Source organism: Geotrypetes seraphini, chromosome 1, assembly GCF_902459505.1.
Source record: "Geotrypetes seraphini chromosome 1, aGeoSer1.1, whole genome shotgun sequence".
Lineage (NCBI taxonomy): Eukaryota > Metazoa > Chordata > Amphibia > Gymnophiona > Dermophiidae > Geotrypetes > Geotrypetes seraphini.
Window position 1 is genome coordinate 72,736,448 of NC_047084.1, and position 26,012 is coordinate 72,762,459.

At 39.8% G+C, this 26,012-nt stretch overlaps 1 protein-coding gene across 3 annotated transcripts in view; it reads left to right on the forward strand.

The window, feature by feature from the left end:
• ADAMTS12 (ADAM metallopeptidase with thrombospondin type 1 motif 12) overlaps positions 1 to 26,012 on the forward strand; it is a 521,425-nt gene that overhangs the window by 279,576 nt on the left and 215,837 nt on the right. For all 3 annotated transcript variants that reach the window (XM_033933191.1, XM_033933202.1, XM_033933212.1), the window contains 2 exons: positions 6,619 to 6,739; positions 20,609 to 20,853. In XM_033933191.1, the coding sequence (XP_033789082.1) occupies positions 6,619 to 6,739; positions 20,609 to 20,853 (366 nt within the window). The remainder of the gene's footprint in view (positions 1 to 6,618; positions 6,740 to 20,608; positions 20,854 to 26,012) is intronic.

Sequence of the window (26,012 nt, forward strand, 5' to 3'; positions counted from 1 at the left end):
ATTCTTTTCCAGAAGAAGTGTGAATGACAAATTTGCAAATGGCTTTCCGTCCATGCTAGAATTTTTCTGCACATTATTAAAACCCAAAAGTCAAGAGGAGTCATGAATATTTTGATTTGATTTTTCAGGCCTGGTAAAAAGAAAATCCTATGAATTTTGAAAGATTCACACACCTTTAGAGACAGACACAAATAATACAGATTCTGTCCTGAAATCTTTAGGGGTAGTTTTATAAGTGAGTGTGTACAGATGTGGAATATATGTACTTTTTTGAGGGGGGGAGAGCAATAGCTCCAAATAATTTAGGGGTCGTTTTACTAAAGCGCACTAACCGATTTAGTGCATTCTAATTGTTAGCGCACGCTAAATCGATTAGCATGTGTTAAATCAGCTAACACGCCTTAGTAAAAGAGGGGGTTAGTTTCACACATACTATGGGCTAGATTCACTAAGCAAACTGATCATTTACCGATCAGTTTGCGAGCCCTTTATGACCAGATTTCCCTCATGCACTATTCACTAACGCCTGTAGCGAATTACTCAAAAATAAAATTGTAGGCCTACTATTAGTAATTTGTAAACCATCATTAAAATAGTCTGACCTGACAATTTGAGGATGACAATTGACAATTTGAAAAAGGGTTCCAGAAGTGATCTGTTGAGTCTCACAACAGTGCCAGGCAAAATGGTAGAAACTATGATAAAGACAAAATTATCGAACGTAAAGATAATTCATAATTTAATGCAGTGTTTCTCGAGCCGGTCATGGAGTACTCCCTTGCCCATCAGGTATTCAGGATATTCCCAATAAATATGCATGAAATAGTTGCATACAGTGGAGGCTTCCTCATGTCTTTCTCAATAACAGACTATGGACTTTTCCTCCAGGAAATTGTCCAAATCCTTTTTAAAACCAGCTACGCTATCCGCTCTTACCACAACCTCTGGCAATATATTTCCCTGTAACTTCGATTGTCCCCAAGTCTTTGTAATTTTTGACGGAGTGGAAAATCGATTCACTTGTACCCGTTCTACACCACTCAAGATTTTGTAGACTTCAATCATATCTCCCCTCAGCCATCTCTTTTCCAAGCTGAAGAGCCCTAACCTTTTTAGACTTTCCTCATACAAGAGGAGTTCCATCCTCTTTAATATGCCTCATACAATTTGCCATGGCAAGTTTGAACTACCCAAAATGGAGCTCTATATTGGCTTAAATCTGAAACAACATCAGATAAGTTGTAAACATATATCAACATGGTTCTCATTTATTATTTGGTATTAAAGATGAAATTATCCATCAAAATTATAGCTGAAGATAACTTTCACAACTGTACCCGTCAAAGGAAAGGATCTAAAATGCCAATGAATGAACATGCTTCTAATTAAAATAAGCTAAACCCTCTAAGCCCACTGATTTATGTCGACTTTTCAAATGAACATTATTTCTGAATAAACACGTACTATATTATTAACCTGCACCACAGAAATAGTATAGCATAAAACAAGATGTTAGAGCCTTCTGTTCTCCTCCGCAGAGAAAAATTATTTACAACGAAAAATGCTAAGGAATAACTCAACATTATGAAATCAAGGCTAATATATATTACTGGGCATTCAAGGACTTGAAAAGGTAAAATATATCCCAGTATGTATTACTACCATGAGACCCGAAGCGTCTAACAATATTGCAATGGATAGTTTGTGAAAAATGAGATACTCAAAACATTAGAAAAAAGGAGGTGGAATGGTAACTTCTCAGTATATGGCGCTTTTACATAATAAATTACAAATCAAACTATCTATTTAGGCAGAGAGTGGGCACCATGCAATGATGGTCATTATCATTCATCATTTGGCAGCATATTTCTGACTTGACAGCTGATGAGTTCCAAGATGTCAGTCAGCTCAGGGTTCTCTCTAATTATACAGCTATCATGAGACCTGCAGCCTCTAACAATATTGCAATGGATATTTTGTAAAAAATGAGCACAAATAATTTATAACCAGTGAATCCTGATGTATTAAAACATGAACCTATTGCTTGTAAAGTTTTAAAACTTTGGCGTATGTTTACTAAGGAGTGATAATAATAATAATAATTTTATTTCTTGTATACCGCTATACCATGAGGTTCAAAGCGGTTTACAGTAGATACAGAAGAGATGCAATTAAGTAAGATAATTAAAATGAAGAAAAAGTACTTAGAGTTGACTGTCCCAAAGGCTCACAATCTTGCTAAAGTACTTGAGAAAAATAAATTAACTAGGCTAGAAACATAGAATAGAAGAAGGCAAGAAAACAGTACATAGGAAAATTAATTTAGAATACATTATATAGGAGTTTTTTTTCGGATACGATATATGGGAAGGATTTAACATAATAAACATAATAAATTATGTATCATTAAAAAATTAAATCTAGTAACATTACAAAGATTCTAAACTGAATTCCTTATATTGATTGAGTAAATGGATTAGTAAAAGAATTTAGAAATTGAAATTGGTTACATTGATTAAGAAAATTGAACCAGGTAGTAGACTAAACTTGGGAATATAAAGAGGAGATAGAAGGAGAAGAGTTTAGGTAGATTGAATATGCTTAGTGAATAAATGGGTTTTGATTTCTTTTCGGAAGGCTTTGAGATTAGATGTTGTGATCAGCAATTTAGAGATTGAAGGATCAATTTTAGCTGCATGTGTCGCTAGGAGGCCATGATAAAATTTCTTACGCAGGGTGCCTTTGAATGATGGGTAGGAGAATAGGGTCTGGGACCTCCTTGTTCTGGTTGGAAGTAGACAATTTAGGCGATTGTAAAGATAGGAAGGTGCCGTACCGTAAATTACTTTGAAGAGTATACAGTATAACTTGAAATGAATTCTGGCAAGAAGGGAGCAATTCTAGAAATGTAGACACCTTGATGCTGTGTGCTAATTTTGGGGCCGTTTTATTAAGGCGCACTGATTTAGCACACGCTAAATGTTATGGCATCCATTATATTCTACGGGTGCCTTAGGATTTAGCACACGCTAATCTTTAGCGCACGCTAAATCAGTTAGTGCACCTTAATAAAAGGACCCCTTTATAACAGCATCTGAGTGCCAAGATGCTTACACAAATTGACATGGTATAAGCAGGTGGCTACATTTTGGCGTGTCTGCCTATACCATGTCAATTTGGCATAAATGGGCACATCTCAATGTAGCAAACTACACACAAAAGGGGAAATTCCATACATGGCGCCTAAACTTAGATGGACACATGCAAAGTGATGCACATTGGGAAGAATAACCTGAAACATAGTCACTGGATGCTAGGGTCCACCTTGGAGGTTAGCGCCCAAGAAAAGGATCTGGTATCATCGTAGACAATACGATGAAATCTTCCGCCCAATGTGCGGCGGCGGCCAAAAAAGCAAACAGGATGCTGGGAATTATTTAAAAAGGGATGGTTAACAAGACTAAGAATGTTATAATGCCCCTGTATCGCTCCATGGTGCGACCTCATCTAGAGTATTGTGTTCAATTCTGGTCTCCTTATCTCAAGAAAGATATAGTGGCGCTGGAAAAGGTTCAAAGAAGAATGACCAGGATGGTAAAGGGGATGGAACTCCTCTTCAGCTTGGAAAAGAGACGGCTGAGGGGAGATATGATTGAAGTCTACAAAATCCTGAGTGGAGTAGAACGGGTACAAGTGGATCGATTTTTCGCTCTGTCAAAAATTACAAAGACTGGGGGACACTCGATGAAGTTACAGAGAAATACTCTTAAAACTAATAAGAGGAAATTTTTTTTCACTCGGAATAGTTAAGCTCTAGAACACGTTGCCAGAGGATGTGGTAAGAGCAGATAGCGTAGCTGGTTTTAGGAAAGGTTTTGACAAGTTCCTGGAGGAAAAGTCTATAGTCTGTTATTGAGAAAGACATGGGGGAAGCCACTGCTTGCCCTGTATTAGTAGCATGGAATATTGCTACACCTTGGGTTTTGGCCAGGTACTAGTGACCTGGATTGGCCACTGTGAGAACAGGCTACTGGGCTTGACCCAGTAAGGCTATTCTTATGTTCTTAAGTTAATTGAGAAATAGTGTTTAAAATGGCAAAAAACATTAAAGTGCCTACTGGCGCCTAAATAAAAGGCGCTGGAATCAAACCTACATAGGAGCTTTATGATGTTCAATGCCACTAGGGTGTGGCTAACACCGATCGTGTCATTAGGTGCCATAAAACACCTACGTAAGCACGATTCACAACGCACCAGAAATGCAGGCCTGGAACATCCTAGCCTACATTTCCAGCACCTATCTTTCCTAGAGGCCTGATTCTTTATATGGCACTATTGCGTGATTGACATGTGAGCAGATTCTGCTTTTTTAGGTAGCCGCCAATATCGGCGTCGCATAAAGAATCCAGGTCACAGCTTATAGTACAGCAAATCACAAGGCCATGTTTCGGCCCCCTCTTGGGGCTGCCTCAAGGGCTGAATCACACCAGAAAATGCTAATCCAAGATCTCATTAATCTGGCAGTAACTGGCTGTTCTCATATATCTGTATGTTATATAAATTAGGTAAAAATATACCTTCAGACTATCTTTCTTTTTATTTAATATTTCATAACCTTTTTATCTTTTATATACACCCAGTTACTAAACCCTCAAATGATAAACTAGGAGGATGGTATATTGAACACCAATGAAATATAGGCACACATCACTAAAAGAAATGTGCCAATAAATAATCAAATAAGGGAAGGTATGGAGGTAATGGTATAAGGCAGTGGTTCCCAACCCTGTCCTGGAGGACCACCAAGCCAATCGGGTTTTTAGGCTAGCCCTAATGAATATGCATGGAGCAGATTTGCATGCCTGTCACTTCCATTATATGCAAATCTCTCTCATGCATATTCATTAAGGCTAGCCTGAAAACCCGATTGGCCTGGTGGTCCTCCAGGACAGGGTTGGGAGCCACTGGTATAAGGGATTAAGTATAGATTTTAGTGTGTGCTAACATAAGCGCTGGACCCTAATGCGCATTAAAACAGCCACTGAAATAAAAGTTTGATGCTAACTACTTAGGGACAGATTCTGAAAATGGCATCTAACTCATTAGGCACCTAGAAAAGCAGCGCTTACCGCATGTTAATCAAAGTTAGGTGCCATTTGTAGAATCACACCTACTGATGCCTAAATTGGCTGGCACCAGTAAGCACTGGCATATTAAGCCAGGGTTTTCTTGGCCTACAATACCAGCACCAAACTCAATTCATGCCCAAACTCTGCCCCACATCCACTCCTAATCATGCCTACTTACCGGTAAGTGTCTTGTTGTAGGTGCCTACCTCAAAGTGGTAAGTGCCTACCAGCTAATTTGCCAATCATTTTTAATTGGCTTTTAATGGAGCTTTCAATTAACAGCATCAATTAAGCCAATTAAGCCAATCTTGGCACATAATTTTAGGCATCACTTATAGAAACAGGGTCTTAGTGCGGAATGGGGCAGGAAGTGGCAGGGTATGGGCTGCGTCTGGGAATACCGTGGTCAGTGTGTGCAGTTGGTATTGTGTGCAGTTGACACAAGTTCATGTAATGCTATCTCAGTTGCTAGCATTAGGTGCATCCAGCTCTCAGCACTTGAAAGTAATGCATAGATACCCCTAATTGTATGCAGAACTTTTTTATGCATATTCATTAGGGGTACGAGTGCGCATGTTAGAGAGCTTGTCTGTGCAGAAATTGAACAAACCTCTAGCAGCTGTCACAGACCCTGTGCTCTTAAGACATGTTGTTTTGGCTGTTGGCTCACATTAAGCACAATAGAAGTTACGAGGTGATAGGCTCAGGAGTAATGTAGTGAGGAGTGTGTGGCGCAGTGGTTGGATCTACAAAGTGAGGAGTGTGTGGCGCAGTGGTTGGATCTACAGCCTCAGCACCCTGGGGTTGTGGGTTCAAACCCCGCGCTGCTCCTTGTGACCCTGGGCAAGTCACTTAATCCTCCATAGCCCCAGGTACGTTAGATAGATTGTGAGCCCACCGGGACAGAGAGGGAAAATGCTTGAGTACCTGATTGTAAAAACCGCTTAGATAACCTTGATAGGCGGTATATAAAATCCTAATAAACTTAAAAAACTTAAGAAAATACTTATTTACAGAAAGGGTGGTAGATGCGTGGCATGGTCTCCCAGTGGAGGTGGTGGAGACAAAGACACTATTTGAATTCAAGATAGCATGGGGCAGGCATGTGGGATCTCTTAGGGAGAAGAGAAGATAATGGATGGTGGGGAAGGGCAGACTGGATGGGCCACTAGGCCTTTATCTGCCATCATGTTTCTATGCTTCTATGTCCCTTCGTTATGTCATTCTAGCTAATGCTATTTCCTTGTTCAGCTAACAAACCAAGTGCTCCAGCCATCATAGGGTGTTCAGATCCTAATCAACTCATCAGCGTCATCCTGTTGGCATTTTACATATTGTTCTATTTAGGACTAGACAAAACGTTTGGTTTGATCAGTTCATATTTGTTCATTAAATTCTCAGCCTGCATTCATCAGAAGGATTTTTGATTTGGTGGTATTTAGTAAAGGAGCAGCAGTCAGTCTAAAGGTCTTTCCTATTTTCTTTACAGAATGTTGGATGTGACTATGAATTAAATTCCTTTGCAACTGAAGATCGATGTGGAGTCTGCCTTGGAGATGGTTCTACCTGTCAGACAGTGAAGAAGACATTCAATCAAACTGAAGGATCTGGTAAATAATGTAGATTGTGAATCTTTTATTTATTTATGTTATTCATAAGCCACCTTTTAACTAGGCAAGGAACAAAATAACATCTACCGGTAATCAAATGTTTTCTTCAACATAGCAGTAAAAAGAAAGATTAAACCTGGGTTCCCCTGATCCCAAGGGTTCCTGGGCTGCAACCCTGTAAAACAGACTTTATGACCTTCAGTATTGTGTCTGTAGAGATTCCTCTTCTCCCTGAATATGAATCTCATAAGAACATAAGAATAGCCTTACTGGGTCAGACCAATGGTCCATCAAACCCACTAGCCCATTCTCATGGTGGCCAGTCCAGGTCACTAGTACTTGGCCAAAACCCAAGGAGTAGCAATATTACATGCTACCGATCCAGGGCAAGCAGTGGCTTCCCCCATGTCTTTCTCCTTGTTATACTAACTGGTCAAGTCAGTGTACTACTTTTTTTTCCCAGTAAAATCACAGTGGATTGCCGTATGGGTTCCAACAATCTGGAATTCATGTTCCAAGAAATTCTTTCCCTCCCTGAAAACTATTAAGCCAATTCTTGTGATACTCAAACTGCTTCTAGTCCTCATTTTTGGAGGTTAATGAAAACTTTAGGAATGGAAAGGTTCTGCCTTATATTTCCATTTCCAGGAAGCACAGGTAGGCAAATCCAATCCTTGAATCTAAAGGCTGGTCAGGTTTTTCCAGTATCCAAAGAGAATATGCTGGAGATTCAATTGCATACATTGGAGACGGTGCATATGAATGCATCTTGTGCATGTGCAGTCTACATATTTTGAATTTTTGATTGGCTTAGGATACTTGAGAATCACAGTTCCCTACCCTTGCCTCTGAACCTGCTGCTGCTGCTTCTTCTAATTGCTATGGAGAGAAACTGACTGAACTGTCGAACACTAGGAGGCCAGCATTCATCTGCTTAGGGATTGGCATACTTAGGGGAAAGTTATCAACATGGGCTACTGTTATGTCAGGTTATTTTACTTTAAGTTAGGTTATTTAAGCACAGAGTCTCTCACTGCATAAAATGAGACCCTGTGGTAAAATTACCTGACTTAACAGTAGACCATGTTGATATCTACCCCCACCAGGTATCTTTATCTGGTTAACTTTGCAAAACTGTAGAATATGTGATAATTGGTTAATGTTAACCAAATAAAGATACCTTTGGCATGACCAGAGTGGCCTGCTTACATTTAGTGAGATGTTCTGTACTGCCCAGTTAAACTGTTACCATACTTCTGAAATGCCTCTGACTCTGCTTCATTGGTGGAGACTAGACAGTGCCAGGCAAAATTTAACTGGTCAGAAGGGGAAAAAATGTTAAAATCTAAGATTTGTCCAGATAACTCATGAAGGGCCCTTTTTACTAAGCTAAACAGTTTAGCAGTTGACCGTGATCTACACATCACCCTACTAAGCAGCCAAGGTCCCCTGGCAGGCAGGTAGGGACAAGGCATGCATCCCCCTCCCAGGCAGCCCCCCAGACAGGCAGGCAGGCCTCCCCCCTCCCAGGCAGCCCCCCCAAGCAGGCAGGCAGGCCTTCTCCCTCCCAGGCAGCCCCCAGGCAGGCAGGTAGGCCTCCCCCTCCCAGGCATCTCTCCCAAGGCAGGCCTCTTGCTTCCCAGGCACCCCCCAGAAAGCAAACAAACAGGCCTCCCCCCTTCCAGGCAGCCCCCCAAGGCAGGCATCCCCCCTCCCAGGCAACCTCCCCAGGCAAGCAAGCAAATAGGCCTCCCCCCTCCCAAGCAGGCAGCCCTCCCAGGCAACCCCCAAGGCAGGCCTCCCTGTAGGCAGGACTAGCCTCTCCCTGCTCGCTTCCTATTTTTAATTTGGCAGGGCAGCGGGAAGGCAGGCAGCTGCATCTAACGAGGGAGGGCGATGGCATGAAAAAAAGGTAACAGGGGGAGGTTGGGTATTTGATCCATAAGACGCACCCTTATTTCCACCCCCTTTTTTGGGGTAGGAAAAGTGCATCTTATGGAGCAAAAAATTTGGTAATTATTATTCAGCTTCAAACTAAAAAAAATATTTTTATGTGCTCAGAAAATATTTATGCGCCAAAATCAGTTTTATCAATTGTGAGGTAATCTTTATTCTATCATCTCGCATAAGCCCCTGAATTCTAAAAATCCTGGTAAAACTTGCATGCAAAAATTTGGGTACAATTTAATTGAATAATTAGTACCAATAATAGCGCTCAAACAATTAATTATCAGTGCTAAGTGTAATCAAATGTTACATTCGTATATTTGTGTGGCTTCCAAAAGGGGGTATGGCCCTGGGAGGGTCATGGATGGATCATAGGCATGCGCGGATCGGAGGATGAACAGGACACAGGTTAGTGAATCGGGTTGGAGGGAAATCGGGTCGCAAAGGGGTCGCAAACCGATCTTTACATGATCAGTTTGCTTAGTGAATCTAGCCCTTTGAATGCCCTTTAAAGAATAGAATTTAGCATGTTTTTTAATTGGTGCTGATTTTTTTTTTTTTTTTTTTTGCACCATTTATAGAATTTAGTGCATGCTGCAGAGTCCAATAGACTTTCACAAATATTATACAAGCAGTCCCTGGGTTAAGAACAAGTTTTGATGTGTAAACCTTTCTTAAGTTGTACAGTACACAGTCTATAAAAACATTAAAAAACAGTCTTCAAAATAAAGTACAGTACTGTAGTTTAAATAGAAAGAAAAGATAGGAGGTTTACACTGTTTCTTTTCCACCACCACATCTAACATTTCTCCCTCCCATTTCTTCCCCATGCATCTGTAACTCACGCCTCTCCCACCATCATGTCCAGTATTTCTCTCTCCCTCCCTTTGTCCAACAATTCATTGCTTTATTAATTTCCCCTTGTGCACCATCTCTCTTTCCCTCTCACTCAGACACCCATACCCAACAATTGTCCCTTTCTATTCCCTCCCCACCCCAGCATCTCTTTCCCTCACTCCCTCCATTCTTCCATCCTATGTCCCAAGTTCATGCTTCCCTCCTTCCTTCCATTCTGTGTCCCAAGTTCATGTTCCATCCTTCCTTTCTTCCTTCCTTCCATCCTTTGTCCAAAGTTTGTGCTCCCTCCCTTCCTTCTGTGTCCCTTCCTTCCTTCCGAGTCTGCTTCTCCCTTTCTGTGCCTCTGTGCCAACGTGCCCCTTCTTCCTCCCTTCCTTTCCCAATACAACCCTCCTCCTCCCTTTGGTGTCCCAACATGCCCCTTGTCATCCTTCCCTCCATTCTGCATCCCAAATTCGTGCCTCCCTCCCGTGCGAATAAACATGTGGATAAAGGTGAGCTGGATGATGTAGTCTATCTAGATTTTCAGAAAGCTTTTGACAAAGTTCCTTATGAGAGGCTCCTAAGAAAATTAAAGATAGGTGGCAAAGTTCAGTTGTGGTTTAGGAATTGGTTATCAGATAGAAAACAGAGGGTAGGGTTAAATGATCGTTTTTTTTCAATGTACCATTTCCACTGCTGATATTATCGAGGATCTAAAAAAATTCAAAACTCTCAAATCATTCTTCCTCTGATAATTTTCCATATATTGCAGCTTTTTTTTGTATTAGCTGTCCTTCATGCTTTTCAGTACTCTCACCTTGCACCCACAAGGTCTCTCTTTGTGTATCCACACTGTAGGCGATAGTTCCACAATCACTTCTCAATACAGAAACAGCTTTCTTAAGGTTAGAGTCCATGGCCTCAATAGCCTTCAACAGGACATCCATATTAATGATAGCAGGCTTAACCATCTCCCAAAATTGCAAGATTTTACCTCCAGAAGCCTCTCCTTCTCCACCCTGAATGCAGGATGACAAAACCATAGCCTCATCATGACACTCCTCCATGGGCCATCTCACTGCTAATCCTTCAGGGCTGACTGCTTCTAGCTCCTCATGGGAGAGCAAATCTCCAACCGTTTCTGCACAGGTTACACTTCCAGGTTGGGGGGTAGTCTGTCTCTGATCCGAACTCAACAAAGCTCATTCAACACTAAGGTCAGCCGTTACATCCAGCATACCTCCTGAAGCTGGCATCGCCACCATCTCTTCTCGAGTTATTGCTCCTGGGATGATCATCTGAACAAGGCACCTCAGGGCCGCCGACACTGGAGGACAAGTCTGCAGCATCTCTTTCTGCTTCCCCAAAGCGAACTTCGCAGAGGTAAGCCAAACTGCCAAGTTAACTCCAACCGAGGAGAGAGCTCCATTCATGCATCCGCCCTCGATGTCATCTTGGCCCTTTGAGTTGATTTTTACACTTGTTTTGTCTGTATTTTAAATGTGATACAGACCCTTGGTGCAAGCACTGTCACTGAAACATGGGTTGTGTCGGGTCCTATGTAAGTACAGTTGTTATAGTTCACCAACATTTTCCATATCTCTCACCTTCCTTCCTATTTATTCCTGTGGACAACTTCCCTCTCTTCTGCTGATTTGAAAATTGTACTCCTTGAAGACAATTTTCATATTGTTTGCATAGCCACAACTTATGGGCTTTGACATTTTCCTGAGGAAATCTCTGTTTTTGTGGGTCCTTTTTCCAAACAAAATAATGTATTTTTGAACAAAACAAGAGTGATAATGTGTGAATCATTTTAATATTCACTTTAATCCCATCTCCAGAAATATTTCCACTAAATGTCAAGAAAAGTGCATGTATTATTTGACAACATATGTACTTTTGTCTGTGCATATTGGAGAAATTTTTCACACAGCCCATTTCCATAGGTGAAAAAAAATATTTTTCTTACGGAAAATTGTTCCCTCCCCCCCCCATGTACCAATGTTGTTGCTGTATTTGTTCAAGGCAAGCAGATAACAATTTCTCCTGCAAGAATTTAATAAAACTGAGGACCAAAGGAAGTTATAGATCAATAATACACTATTTGTTGGTGAAAAGATCATGAGGATCTTTAATTGAAAAGTTCTTTTAGATTCAGTGGAGCAGTCAGGAGTCATCATGATATTAATTGTGTTCATGACAGATGACATTGATTCTAATTATAATTTCAGCACCACTGCTTCTACCAAAAATTATATATATCAAATTGACTTCTAGTCACTGTCATTGGAACAGCAGTCTTTCTCCTGGCATAGCTCCCTAACAGCATACCAGTGAACTTGGCATCTAGTTTTAGTACTTTTTGATGTCTGGTATAGTAAAGTTACTTTTCTAGAACTTAAGATTGATTCTTTTGCAGCAAAATCAAGAAATATAAAGTTACTATTAATAAAACATAGCTAACTGGATTAGGGAAAAGTGATCAAGCTGCATTAGGGCTTTATTTGTCCATTAACGCAAGTTGAAGGACACTAATGCAGCTTGTCTTGCCTTAACATGGCAATATTTAAGTCACCATGGGTTACATAGTAATGAGATGCAAATGCATGTAAAAGAACTCTTTACTATATAAATTCTATAACACAGCTTGCAGTGAACTTCGTGTACCCACTGCAAGTCGCATTGTGGCCCTTAAATATAGTAAATCAACCCCAGCTTTTAGAAAGGACAGTTTTATCACCTAGGAATATTGGGCCACCAAGCACTTATAATAATAGGCAAAAGAAGCACTTGTTTGGGATCCATTTTGGATCCCGACACTGGCAAGGCAGGAGTGACTGGGATTACTCCTTCTGCCCCAAGACCACTTTGGACACAGATATTTTAAGGCACTGTGAGAAGCAGTCATGGGGGAAGGTGTTGGGGGTCTTTCTGAACTTGGGGGAAGGATATTGAGGGAGGCCCATGTGAGGTCTATTGCTATAAGTGCTGCCTCTTTAACAGATGGTCCAGAAGCATCAGAATGTGGCTTGGTGGCCCGATGCCTTAGGTACCTGCTGGTTGAGATATTACTTTTGCAGAGGGTGAAAACATTAATCAAATATTTCCTAGGGGTATGAGGTATAGAAAAGGTTGGGAACCACTGGTCTAACCAATTAAGCAGATATCACTATATAACAATTTATTTATTGTTCCTGGGTAATAAGTGTTCTTTCTTCATTGCCTATGCCACAAAAGTATAGAAAATAGCTATCATTCCTCTCAAACTTTGCTTATGTGACCAGGACATTGATATTTTGAAATTTACCTTTTTTGCAGAACATTCCAGATTGATTCCAAGCTGAGTAAACTTAAGGGCCCGGGCAGTAAAACTCACCGTAGCTGTGGGCAGAGATGGGCGCTTTTAAGTATGATGAGTTTGGCTGGGAGGTCATTGAAGACTTCAAAACGGTGGCATTCCTAATGTGTCTCCAAGGCAGTTTTACAAAGTTTTCCTGCTATCTCTGCCTTTGGCACAGCAGGGACACAAAGGCGCACTACTAAAGGCGGGATTGGCCACAGTGGACCGAGTTCTGTCTGGGGAGAAATAATGTCAGATGGGAACCACTGGTGGACCCCCAGAAGGGTACAAATCTAGGCTTAACAGTGACAGGTCCAAATGGAAGGAACTATATGAAGAATATTAAAAAAAACCACCCTAGAGGCTAAAAAGAAGTACTATTCTGAACAACTATTACAGACCTCCAATAGATCAAAAAACCTTTTTAAACTAACAAAAAAGATACTCACAACATCAGAAGGAGACAATCCGTACCTTAACACTGAACTCGAAGCGAAACGTTCTCAGACTACTTTGCTAACAAAGTTGACAAAACATGATCTCACCTTGACTCCACCACGCTACAGACATTGTCCCCCAGCGACTCAGACAAAATAATTAAAATCACAACTGAGAACCGAACTTCAAAACTGTCTCCCACGGCGACATCACCTGGTTATGCAGCCAGATGCTGCTCTCCAGTAACTAACTTTGAATATCAGGCCCTAGCTTTTCTCTGTTTATTAACCTAAGTGGTTTGCATTCAGGTGCTCAAGCATTTTTCCCTATCTGTCCCAGTGGGCTCACACTCTATCTAATGTACCTGGGGCAAAGGAGCATTAAATGACTTGCTCAGTGTTACAAGGAGCAGCATGGGTGCTGAGGCTGTAGCTCTAATCACTGTGCCACACACTCCCCTAGATGCTGAGATTTTGATAAAGGTGGACACACCTGAAGGGATAGATAAAAAAAAAGTGGTAGCTGAGTTTTAAGGCTATGATTCTAGGAGTGAGATAGAAAATTTTAATAAACTTGGAACTTGGATTTTATGCACTTTGGGAGTCTTGTACAATGCTGCCACGGTAAATGCACCAAAGCACGTTCAATTCCTATGGGCCTTGGTGCATTTGCTGCGGCAGCATCGCTACCATGGCTTTATAAAAGGGGCCCATTGGTTACAGAAATCCAAGGAGGGGATACTAAATAAGGGAAGAGAGACCTCAAGGTGATAATATCCATCGATATCAAGACAATGACTCAAGGTAAAAATCAGAGCCAAAGGGAATAAAAGTAGTAGAAGAGAGGAGCTAATGATACTGTTGCACAAGTCTTTAGTGAGTCCTCACTAAAATTATGGGGTCATTTCACGACAAGTGGACCAATTTTGAAAATTCTCCACGCTTGACCTCCAAATTGAATAAAATTTTGTATGGGCACTCACTAGGGCCTCAAACTAAATCATGAAAAAATTTTCAGTTCGATCTCTATTGGTTTGAGACTTACAGGTAGCTAAATGAAGGTAAAATGTTACATCTCTAGCTCGTTTGCATGTTGCACAATAGGGCGCCATAACATATTGTACCTGCGCATGCATACGATGCATGTTTTGGAGACCTTAATTCTGATCAAAGCAAGGCTGGGTTCAAGATGAACAGGGTGACTTTTGTAGCAAAAAAAAAGATGCTGTTTCAAATTATATTTAAAAATTGCACAATAGAGATATTTATACCTAAACAATGGCAAACATTTACATAAAAAGTGACATCACATCTTTATGTTACTCTGTCTTTGCTTCCAGTTGGCTGCAAAGCCTTCTAGTGCAAATCCTAGATGTACATGGGCCATGACTACTGGTCCTGTTGTGGCCTGAATCAAAGTATAGGTCAGAAGCAATGAAGGGTCAAAGTAGGCCTTAAATTTCTAATTGCAACAGTTTTCACATAGTTTTCTGGCCCATAAAAAGGAAGGCAAGCTCATGTTAGATTCCACACTTTGCCCAGGAACTTGGTACCAAGTGTTGTACTAATCTAAAAAATGACATTCCACTGACAGGTTTTGTTGGGCTGTAACGCTTAGACAAAGAGGTTGTTTTGTGTTATGTGGAACATAGTAGCACTCTGAAGGTGACCATGCAAGTCTCGAACCAATAGAGATCCAGCCAAAAAATTTAGCATGGTTTTGTTTGAGACCCTAGGAAACATCAACATAAAATTTTGTTCAATTTGGAAGAGGATGAGTGTGAACCCCTGGTCCACTTAATATGGAATGATCCTATTGTATCTAGTTCTGGAGGCATTATCTCCAGAAAGATATATAAAGAGTTAATACAGTTCAAAGAAGGGCTACCAAAATGGCATTGGTGTAGTATTTATCGGAAGCTGTATCTAAACATGCATATCCTAGTTACTGAAAGTGGGGAGAGCCAAAATTTGACCTAGCAGCATGTGTTTAAGTGCTTACAGATAAAGAATGTTGGCTTTCACCAGAATATTCCCTGGAGGGAGGAGCTTTATATAGTCACATAATTAAGCCACACCTGGGTGGGATCGCAGGCATTGCTGTGGCCTTGAACATGTGGTTATGGCCAGAATAAGATTGGGTAACACTGATTTAACTGATTTAACCAGCACCATTTTAGATAGAACATAGAAATCAGAATTGATATATCCAAATCAGGATGTGTATAATTCTGGTAGTATTTTAGAAAAAAAAAATCTAAAATATATGTAGGAATGTATGTGCATTGGGAACAAAATTTTACAAAGATACATGCTGAAAATCTGAACAAAGGAAGTTAACAACTTACACATATAAATAACGCATTCACGTTGGTGTTTCACAGCTTACACATGCTGGTTTGCAAAATGGCAATCATGCATGTGTCACAAGTTGTGAAACACCAATTTGCATGTTTAACTTACACTTGTAAACTGAGTATATGTTTGTCTGCCAATTTGCAACCCTAAGTAAGCATAGACAGGTCGCTAATTAGCAAGAGAAGCTGCAATCCTTTTTTTTATTTTGGAGGGATAGGTTATTAAGGAGTAGAATTCCCTTCATTCCTCCACAAGGAGTGCTGGAAGAAATGAACAGTATTTTACATAGTTACATGTGAAGGGGAACAGCTGTAAATCCTGATATTTTATATTGTGACATAGACGTGCATTCCCTTTTTGAAACGGGAAATACACATTAGAGAATGACACAGTGACAGAATTCATCTCCGTCCCTGTCCCCGTGGATAACCATGAGAAACCATCTCCCTGTCATTCTTTAAGGAGAGAGGGAAGAATCAGAGTATGAATGGACACAGCCACTGACCCTCAAGCCTTGCATTGAAGAATGCTGATGTAGAAGGACTGAGGTTGAGATAGATACTGATGAATGACAGTCTCTGGTATCCAGAGCAAATATTGTGATGTCATAATGCCTCATTCCACCAATGCCTAAGAGCCAATCACATCAGTGATGTCACAATGGCTTCATTATCCTATACTTGGCTCACATAAGAATCAGAGTAGGAATGAGCACAGCCACTGACCCTCAAGCCTTGCATTGAAGAATGCTGGTGTAGAAGGACTGAGGTTGAGATTGACACTTAAGAATGACACAAGATGGTTTCCCGCAGTTATCCGCAGGGACGGGAACAGTGATGAATTCTGTTACCGTGTCAATCTCTAATATACATGCAGATTTTGGTTTTGCCCAAGCCCCACTCAAACTCCTCCCGATCCATGCATCCTTGCAATCCACACAAGGGCAATTGACAACCTACTGCCCTTCCGGAAGGCAGTGAAGACACTACTATTCACGAATCAGCACGCTCCTGGTCTCAAACTTTAACTGACCATGACTTGGTGCACCTGTAATTCAGGACATCTGAGTGTTTCTGTCAGCCAATACTTGTTCTCTTATGTACCGCGGCCATGTTGATACCATTCTTAGATTCTATAGAACAAGTGTGTTCTTAGATTCACTAAAGCATGTGTGTTCTTAATTTCGCCATAGCATGTGTATTATTGATACCCGTCTTCAGTTTTCCGCAGAATATGTTATTGATCCTGATGACTTCTGTGTACGCATCTTTGTAGCCCGTTCTCAGCTCCTAGGGAGGACAGGCTATAAAACGAATTAAACAAATAAATAAATAAATACAGGGAGTGTGTGGCACAGTGGTTAGAGCTACAGCCTCAGCACCCTGAGGATGTGGGTTCAAATCCCACGCTGCTTCTTGTGACCCTGGGCAAGTCACTTAATTCCCCCCATTGCCCCAGATACATTAGGTAGTGTGAACCCACCGGGACAGATAGGGAAGAATGCTTGAGTACCTGAATGTAAACCACTTGGGCTATAGGTGGTATGTAAATATATATATACAGGTATACACACGTAAGTTAACTTTCTAAAATTGGGGTTTGCATGTGTATATTCACATGTAAATGCTGAAATTTACATGCGTAAATATGAATAGGATTTCTAAAATAAGGGCCAAAGTCTAGCATCATTCTAGAAGACTGTTTATGAATATCTGTTTCTGCGTTCTTATCAGCATGTTTTATTTTATTCTTTGAAAAAACGAAGAAGCGCAATTAGCATTTCCATGAGATGTAGCAAACTTTAAGTTGCATTATGGTATAGTATAAGGGGCATTTAAAAAAAGGGCATCTAAGTCCCCCCCCAAATAAAAAATGTCCTGCTCATAACGTCCAAAAAAACTCCTGTTTAATTATGGCTGTGAGATGAGCATTTTTGCACTGAAAACGTCCAAAATGAATAGCCATTTTCCAAAGTGAAATGTCCAAATTTGAATGGCAAAAAACCCAGCAGATTTCTGTAACTCAGTGGTCATGGATTTGGACTTGGAGGATGAGATGTACAGCGTCAGCATCTATGAGACAAACTTGGTTCTTTTTGTTACATAGAATTTTTTGGACCCCCAATTCATTTGCAAAAGTTAGATAGTTCAAAGTCTAATAGATGCTGGCACTGTCATCTTGATGTAGGGACACTGGATCATTTGTTGTTCTATTGTCCCTTGATACTCAACTTCTGGAAATTGATATGGGCACAAGTTAATTTGATACTGGGAACTAGGATTACTGTGTCCTATGAGGTGGTTATTTGTGGGACATTATTGTATGCTAAACCTATGTTGGACAGATATAAATGCAGACTTTTGATTATTATGACAGGGATTACCATACAGATGATTACGAAAAATTGGGACCGCCTTAATTTTTCCTTTTGGTGGGAGTCCTTGTGTCTATGCTATAAATTCGAAAAAATGTATTCAGAAAGAGTGGGACATAAATTTTTTTAATTAACATGTAGCCCATTAATTGAGTTTATGAGATCTGATTAAGTGGAAGAACCCTAAATTCCTATAAGATTCCAATACACATCCAGGGAAGGGGGATATATATTTTATATTATCTCCTATTTGGTTGTAAGTGCTGTTTATTATGTTATTTGTTTAATAATTTTCTGCACTTTGTATGCATGTTGAAAATTAATAAAGTTAAAAAAAAAAGAAATGTCCAAATTTGATTGACAAAAAAACCAGTGACATGAACGTCTGGCTGGCATCATTTTCCAAAATATTACCATACAGGTATTCCTACAGAATAGAGGGTCAGCCTGGTGGTTAGTGCAGTGGGCCATAAATCAAGGGGCACAGGTCTAAACCCCACTATAATTCTTTTTTTGTAAAGGTGATCCCTCCAAGGCCTCAAAAATACCTATTGTCCTGAATGGACACCATTTCAATAGCCTTCAGGCTTGCAGGTGTGTTATATATTTAAATACAGGAGGCATTTTTTCTATTCTGGAAGGCTCAGCATTAGTTTTTCTATTTTCCATGCTTTATTATATTGACATTGTAGGCTAGAATTCTACAGAATTAAGTGCATGTATTTTTTTTTTAATTCTTTATTATTTTTCAAATTGAATAGCAAGTGCACAAAAGAATATATTATACAAATTATTCCACAATAGCACATTAATATCTACCACATAAAAATCTAGTGATGCAATAACTCCCCCCAACCACCCATCCTTTATCATATTTTCAATAGGAATATACACATATTATATAGCATATTATAACATATTATGTAAAATTATTCCCAACTCCCTCTCCCCTTTAGTGTGCTAAAAAAGAAAAGGAAAAGAGAAGAATTGATGACTATTCACCACAATATTTTGCCAATGGCCCCCATATTTTTATAAAGTTAGTATATGTCCCTCTTTGTACTGCTATTGCTCGTTCCATTTTAAATATATGACATAATGAATTCCACCAAAATGTGTAACTAATGTTTCTGTGATTTTTCCAATTATTGGTTATATGTTGGATGGCAACCCTATCATAACTAATAAAAGCTTGTTGTTATATGATGATATTTGACTCTTTTTTCTCATCATCATCATTTTCTCATCATCATCAAAACTGTATCGTAAGAAAGTGCAACATGATTTTCCAATAATGAGTTTACTTGAGACCAGATTGAATTCCAAAATATCTTAATATAAGGACAATAATAAATTAGATGATCTAATGTCTCAGGTTCCAGATTACAGTGCCTGCATTTATTGGACTTAGAACTATCTAGTTTTTGTAACTGAACAGGGATCCAAAACACTCTATGTAACAAAAAGAACCAAGTTTGTCTCATAGATGCTGACACTGTACATCTCATTCTCCAAGACCAAATTTGTGGCCATTGAGATGCAGAAATTTGATGCTTGATCTCAGTGCTCCAGATGTCTCTCAGACCATTCTTTGGTTTTTTATTCAAGTATCCAGATAATAATTTATACCACAGTGCGGCTTGATGTCCTAGGAAATCTGCTTGGAGGCATAGGAACTCCAGACTATATTGACTTTTCAAAGTCTTCCATTCAGGGAACCCTACCTGAATAACCTGCTTCAACTGCAACTGTTTAAAACTTTGTGTTTTACTAAGACCAAATCTATGTTGCAGTTGTGAAAATTTAAGCAGTTTACCATCCGAAATAACATCATTCAGAGTTCGAATGCCTGCAATAATCCAGTTCTTCCAAAGGACTTGGGCTCCGCCGATTTTAATCTTGGAGTTTATCCATAAGGATTGATTAGTTGACTTATTAATTAGGATAGGTGTTAAATTACTGGTATATCTCAATGTTTTCCAAGTATCCATTAAAATTTTATTATTTTTTAAAAAAACAAAAGAGTTGAGAATCTGACCTCTGACCTGCTTGCTGCATTGTTCAGAATGTTCTTAATACTTCCAGCTGACCTAGAGCCTGGTTTCTCTTTCCAGTTTCTTTCAGGGGGAGAGGGAGGGGGACAGCGATCACAGGGGGGTTAAGGAGAGATCATGCACTAATTCTTCCAGTAGTTAGCTGCTCAATTACAGCAATGTTTTGTAACTTGGATGTGACTGAAACAGTTCTAGATAAATGCATCCAGTTTTTAGACATGGATGTTTCTTCCCATTCAGAAATCCCTGTTGGACCTCCAACTTTTAGGCCCTCCCTAGTCCCACCCACAACATGCCCACAACACGCTCCCTTTGCAATTTGGACAAACTGCAATGTGAACTGTCAAAATTCTGACTTTCCAAAATCAGGATTTGGACATTTTTAGCAGATGGAATTTTTTTTAGGCATTTTAAGATATCCATCTGCTTTGAAAATGAGCACCTATATCTATAAATGTGTTTGATATTTTACAAAAGTTAATTCAGTGAAAAACTTTTTTCTTTTCATTTACAAAGGTTATGTTGACATTGGACTGATTCCAAAAGAAGCAAGGGATATTAGGATAATGGAGGTAAAAGAAGCAGGGAATTTCCTTTCAATAAGAAGTGAAGATCCTGAGAAATATTACTTAAATGGTGGATTTATTATTCAGTGGACTGGAGATTATAAATTTGCTGGAACAACATTTCAGTATGAAAGAAAGGGAGATTTGGAAAACCTTGCTGCACCTGGCCCAACCAATGAATCACTGTGGCTACTGGTAAGTGCAACATTAGAAAAACTTCTCATTCACATATGTGGTGAAACATACTATCATAGGGCCCAATATTCAAAGAAAGCTAATTGTGAGCCCTATTTTCAGCCAAACGTACGAACCTAAGTTTTCAACTGAAAATTAATTTTAATTTAGGAATTTAGAAGTTATGCTTATAAAGTTAGAACTGCCTTTCATTTGCTTAGGCTTATGAGCCAAGTGTTGAAAATCAGTGCTAAGTTACTAACCTTTTTCCCTTTCCTAAATCTGCCTCTGTTGATATTCATTTTTTATGTGCCTAAATCGCCTGTCCAGGGCTAATGGGGGATATTCAGCAGCATCTAACCATCGAGTACCAACGAATGTCCCATCTGACCACTCATGCTGAAAATGGCTACTGTATGGGCAGTGTGGAGGTGGGGTTAGGGCAGAGCAGGATGGCGTGGAAGGCTAGCCAGTTAACAGAGATTTTCAATCTGCTAACCAGCTGACCAACCACATAAAGTTAGGACAAAAAAAGTCTGTCCTAACTTTATGCTGTGAAGGCAACCATGCACCGTTCTGAATATTGACTGGTGTCTAGTTACCTCCTGGGTAGTGGCTTCAACTGCCCCCTAGCCAATCTCCCCTCCCCCTCTCCTCAGAATGGCAACACTTTCCTGACCCCGTAACCTAAATACCTCCCTCCCACCCATCCCCAATGACCTTCTACCCCTCCATCTTGGTAGGCCCCCAGGTCCTACCTCCAATTCCTGGTGGTCTAGTGGGGGTGATGGGGGCAGGAGTGCACCCCCTTGCTTCTAACCCTAGCAGCAGCATCTGGAAAATGGCTGTCATAGTACCATCTAGCCCAGTATTCCGTCTTCACGGAGGCCAATCCAAGTCACAAGTACCTGGCAAAAACCCAAATAGTAGCAGCATTCCATACCAACGATTCAGGGCAAGCAGTGGCTTCGCCCATGTCCTTCTCAACAGCAGTTTATGGACTTTTCCTCCAGGCACATGTCCAAACCTTTTATTTTAACCAGCTACATTAACCACTCTCACCACATCCTCTGGCAATGCATTCCAGAGCTTAACTATTCTCTGAGTGAAAAAATATTTCCTCCTATTGGTTTTAAAAGTATTACTCTATAACTTCGAGTGTCCCCTAGTCTTTGTAAATCTTTGATGCAATAAAAAATCGATCCACTTTTACCCATTCTACACCACTCAGGATTTTGTAGATTTCAATCATCTCTCCCCTCAGTAGTCTCATTTCCAAGCTGAAGAGCCCTAACCTCTTTAGTCTTTCCTCATACTATTCAGGAATGCTAGGATATGCTATGTAAAGTTCTGTTAACAGTGTCATATAATTTAAATGTAACACACCAGCACATTAGTAACGAATGTAATGAAGAAAGAATTGCTTTAATATGCTCAAACTGAGAGGCTCCAGTTAGCAAACAAGCAATGGAATTCTGAATTAATTGTAATCCGTTAAACACAGATGAGGTAGGCCTAAAAACAAAGAATTATAGCAATCCAAATGTACTAAGGTCTGTAAGAACTGCTCTAAAATGAACAGATGCAAGAATTATTTATAATTGCCTGCAAAGATGTAAAAATATGAAGTCGATATCAGGTGTTCAGAAAAAGGCCTCAGTACTTGATATACGCATTGCCAATTCAGAAACCCATTCAGAGCAGTTTACATCCTAAAAATTCAAAAGTAGGAGAAAATGAAAGGAAATTACATCATAAATAGGAAAGGAGAGAAGAGGTGCAGTCCAAGCAGTGGGTGATACTCTCAGCTACCCTACCAGGGAGCTGGCAAAGAAGGGGGTGCTTGGTGGAGGCAGAATGGTGCACCTTATGAAAGCGAGTCAAAATTTTTGATCGGTAACCAATGTTCAGCATGAAGGGGGTCATGTGATCATATTTTATAGAATTGGTCAATGTTTCAAGGCAACATTTTATAGAATTTGAAATCTTTTGATATCCAAAATGCATATCCCATTGAGTTTGGCTTTACAGTAGTCAAGGTGGAATACCCACCAGAGAATAAACCACTATGTGAAGTGCAGACTTGGTAAAGAGGTTCCTAATTGAGGAAATATTCTACTTGTAAGTTTAAAGAAGCAATACTACACCATGTTGGACACAGGTTGGCTTTTTAGATGCTGTTCTAAGGTAACACCCAACAAGCATAATATTGTTACAAATGGAATATTAGCATTCCCAATCAGAACTGAAGCAGCCAAGGCTGAGGTCTCTTTTCAGGAGAGGAGAAACCCTTTTGTCTTTTCTGGATTCAACTGTAATCTGTATCTTTGTAACCAATCCATTATACTTCACAATTTATGATTTTGGACAGTTGGAGAGGCATTTTTAAAAAAAGCGTCCAAGTCCAACTTGGACATTTCCAGCTGACTGTCCAAAGTTGGAGATTAAAAAATGGCCATTTTCGAATGGCAAACTGCTGGACGTCCAAATATAATTTTTTTGAAAATCATCTACTTAGACATTTTGGATACGGGGACGTCTAGGCCACCAGTAAGTCTAACTTTATACTGGAAAAACATCCAGGTTGAAAATGTCCTAATCCTGACCATTTAGACATGGGTGAGGCCAGAATAGTAATGGACTGGCCACATAGTCATCCCAACAGAGCAAAGGGACACCTTAGAGGGCACTGCTGTTAACTTCACATAAAGGGTGTCAGCTGTACTGTATATCTTCCTTTATAATTTAGGATGATCCCCCTTATAATTTAGGATCTCCCCATATAATTTAAAATGAGCCCTCCAAAACTTACTATACCTTCCTGAGTACCACTCCAATAGCATTTGGCTGCAGGTGGCACCTATATAGCAGTATAGTAGGGTTTGGGTGGGCTCACATGTTCTTCCATAAATGTAATAGTTAAAGTGGCTTATGGGCCTGGGTCCTCTCTATAGTTCATTAGTCCACCCAGCAGGCTACTTAAGCCACTTGTGTGCAGCTTTACTAGGCTTTCCCATACCAGATGCTGCTGTTTTAGAGCCAGGTATGTACCTTTTTGATCTCATTGTTGTGTGGTGGAAGGGGGTCAGTGAGCACTGGAGGGAGTGTGGGGTTGTCTTATCATCTTGATGCATGCAGTGATCATCTGGTCAATTTGGGCACCTTTGTGATCCCTAGACCCTTCAAAAACAGGTTTAGTTCCAAAAGTATAAGTTCCATCCAGGATATCTTGCAAAATGTTTGATTATCGCTGCAAGACATTCATGTCTAACCCATCCTTGAGGCCGCCCAAAGCCCGCCCATAACATACCTCTACCACGCCCATCTCATGTTCTGGACATGCAGAGGCTGGAATACCTCGCTAGAAATACAGTATTGATTATCGGCACTTGGACATCCTGGCGATTAGGATGTCCAAAGTGATGATTTAGGATGCTTTTTGGACGTCTGTTTTTTTATTATCTAATCTAATCTTCTATTTCTGCATCGTTCATACCTTGGTAGGTTCAAGGTGACTTAAAGAGGGTGCAAGGAAGGAGAAGGGGGGAGGAGGGGTGGGAGAAGAGGAGGGTAGGAGGGGGTAGGGAGAGGATACAGGATACAGGTGATTAAGTGTCAAATAGATGAGTTTTCAGTTTCTTCCGGAATATGGTGTAGTTAGGTTCTGTCCTGGTCATTTCAGTAAGGTGAGCATGGAGTGGAAAACACGTTTGTAATGCAGATTTTTTGTGGAAGGGAGATTTAGAAGTATTCTGTTGAGGGTTCTGCGGGAAGTAGACCATGCCTTGGAGAAGAGTTGGATGAGAGGAGCCGCGGAGTTTCTGTAAAGTATACAGTGAATGATGCATGCAGTTTTGAAGGTTATTCGTGATGGGATAGGTAGCCAGTGCAGTTGCCTGATGAAGTCAGTAATCGAGTCATATTATGAGCCCGATAGCATTTTTGTCACTACAAACAAGTGAACCAAGAATATGGATGTCATCTGCATAGAATGTCTATTTTTACCAAATTAATCACCAACCAATAATGTACTGTATCATCCAGGGTGGATTTGATTTATGAAATCAAATTGATTTAAATCACTAGTCTGAAAGACCTGATTTAAAATCATAGTTTTCTATCAAAAGATTCATTCTTGCTGGTATAATCTGCCGTCATACTCTATGTAATCTATGGGGAAGGGTTCTTTTAAGGGGAGGGTTCTTTGAGTGGGCAGACTTTTTTGCCATCATACTCTATGTAATCTATGTAATATTTATAACTAGATGAAGGTTTCATTTTTTGAAAAATAACTTTACAGTTATATCAAGAAATTACTGATTTGGTTATACTATTAGAAATACATAGATAGATTATTGCATGGTGAACTGTCTCCAGTTTAATAGGTTAATCATTCATATTTGGACAACTTTTCAGCTGTACTTTATTGAAAGGAGAAAATAATCATTGCCTTAATAACAATTTAAATAGTTTTATTTAACTAAAACAATAACAATATAGCATAAGTATTCTTACATTTTTTTTATTTCAATATTTTTATTGGTATATATAACAATAAAACAGAAATGAGATAAGTAACAAAGAGAATAACATGATAATATACTCATTGAACCAAAGTCCGAAAGGCAATGGGAGAGAAAAGAAGAACACTGTATGTACATCAGTAAAATAAAACAAAACGACCAAGTACTGAAGAGACAAAGCAAATAAAAAGTAGATGAAATAAGCTATATAAGTAGGTAGTACATATCGTAACAATGAAGGAGCTAAAGAAGTCGGAGAAATACCATTCATGTGTATACAATGAGAACAAAAAATAATACCAGTAAGTATGGATAAGGTGACAGAGCAGGACTAGCTATGGAAGGTACATAAGGTTCAATAGTCAGACAATGCATCCCATATCTCATGAAATATCCTCAGAGAACCAAATTTTTCTGTATATATTCTTTCATATTTAAGGGTAATGGAAACATAAGACCACCATACAGAGTAATTAGCAGAGGATAGATCTTTCCAGTTGGATAATATGACCTTTATAGTCATGGTCAAGAGGGCATTTAGCAACAAAGAAGCGGGTTCAGAAATGGGGCGAGGTATCACCGCAGCACAAAAGATAACCAAGGCATAAGTCAATGGTTGACAAAGTTCCAAAATATCTTGGATGGATGACCACACCT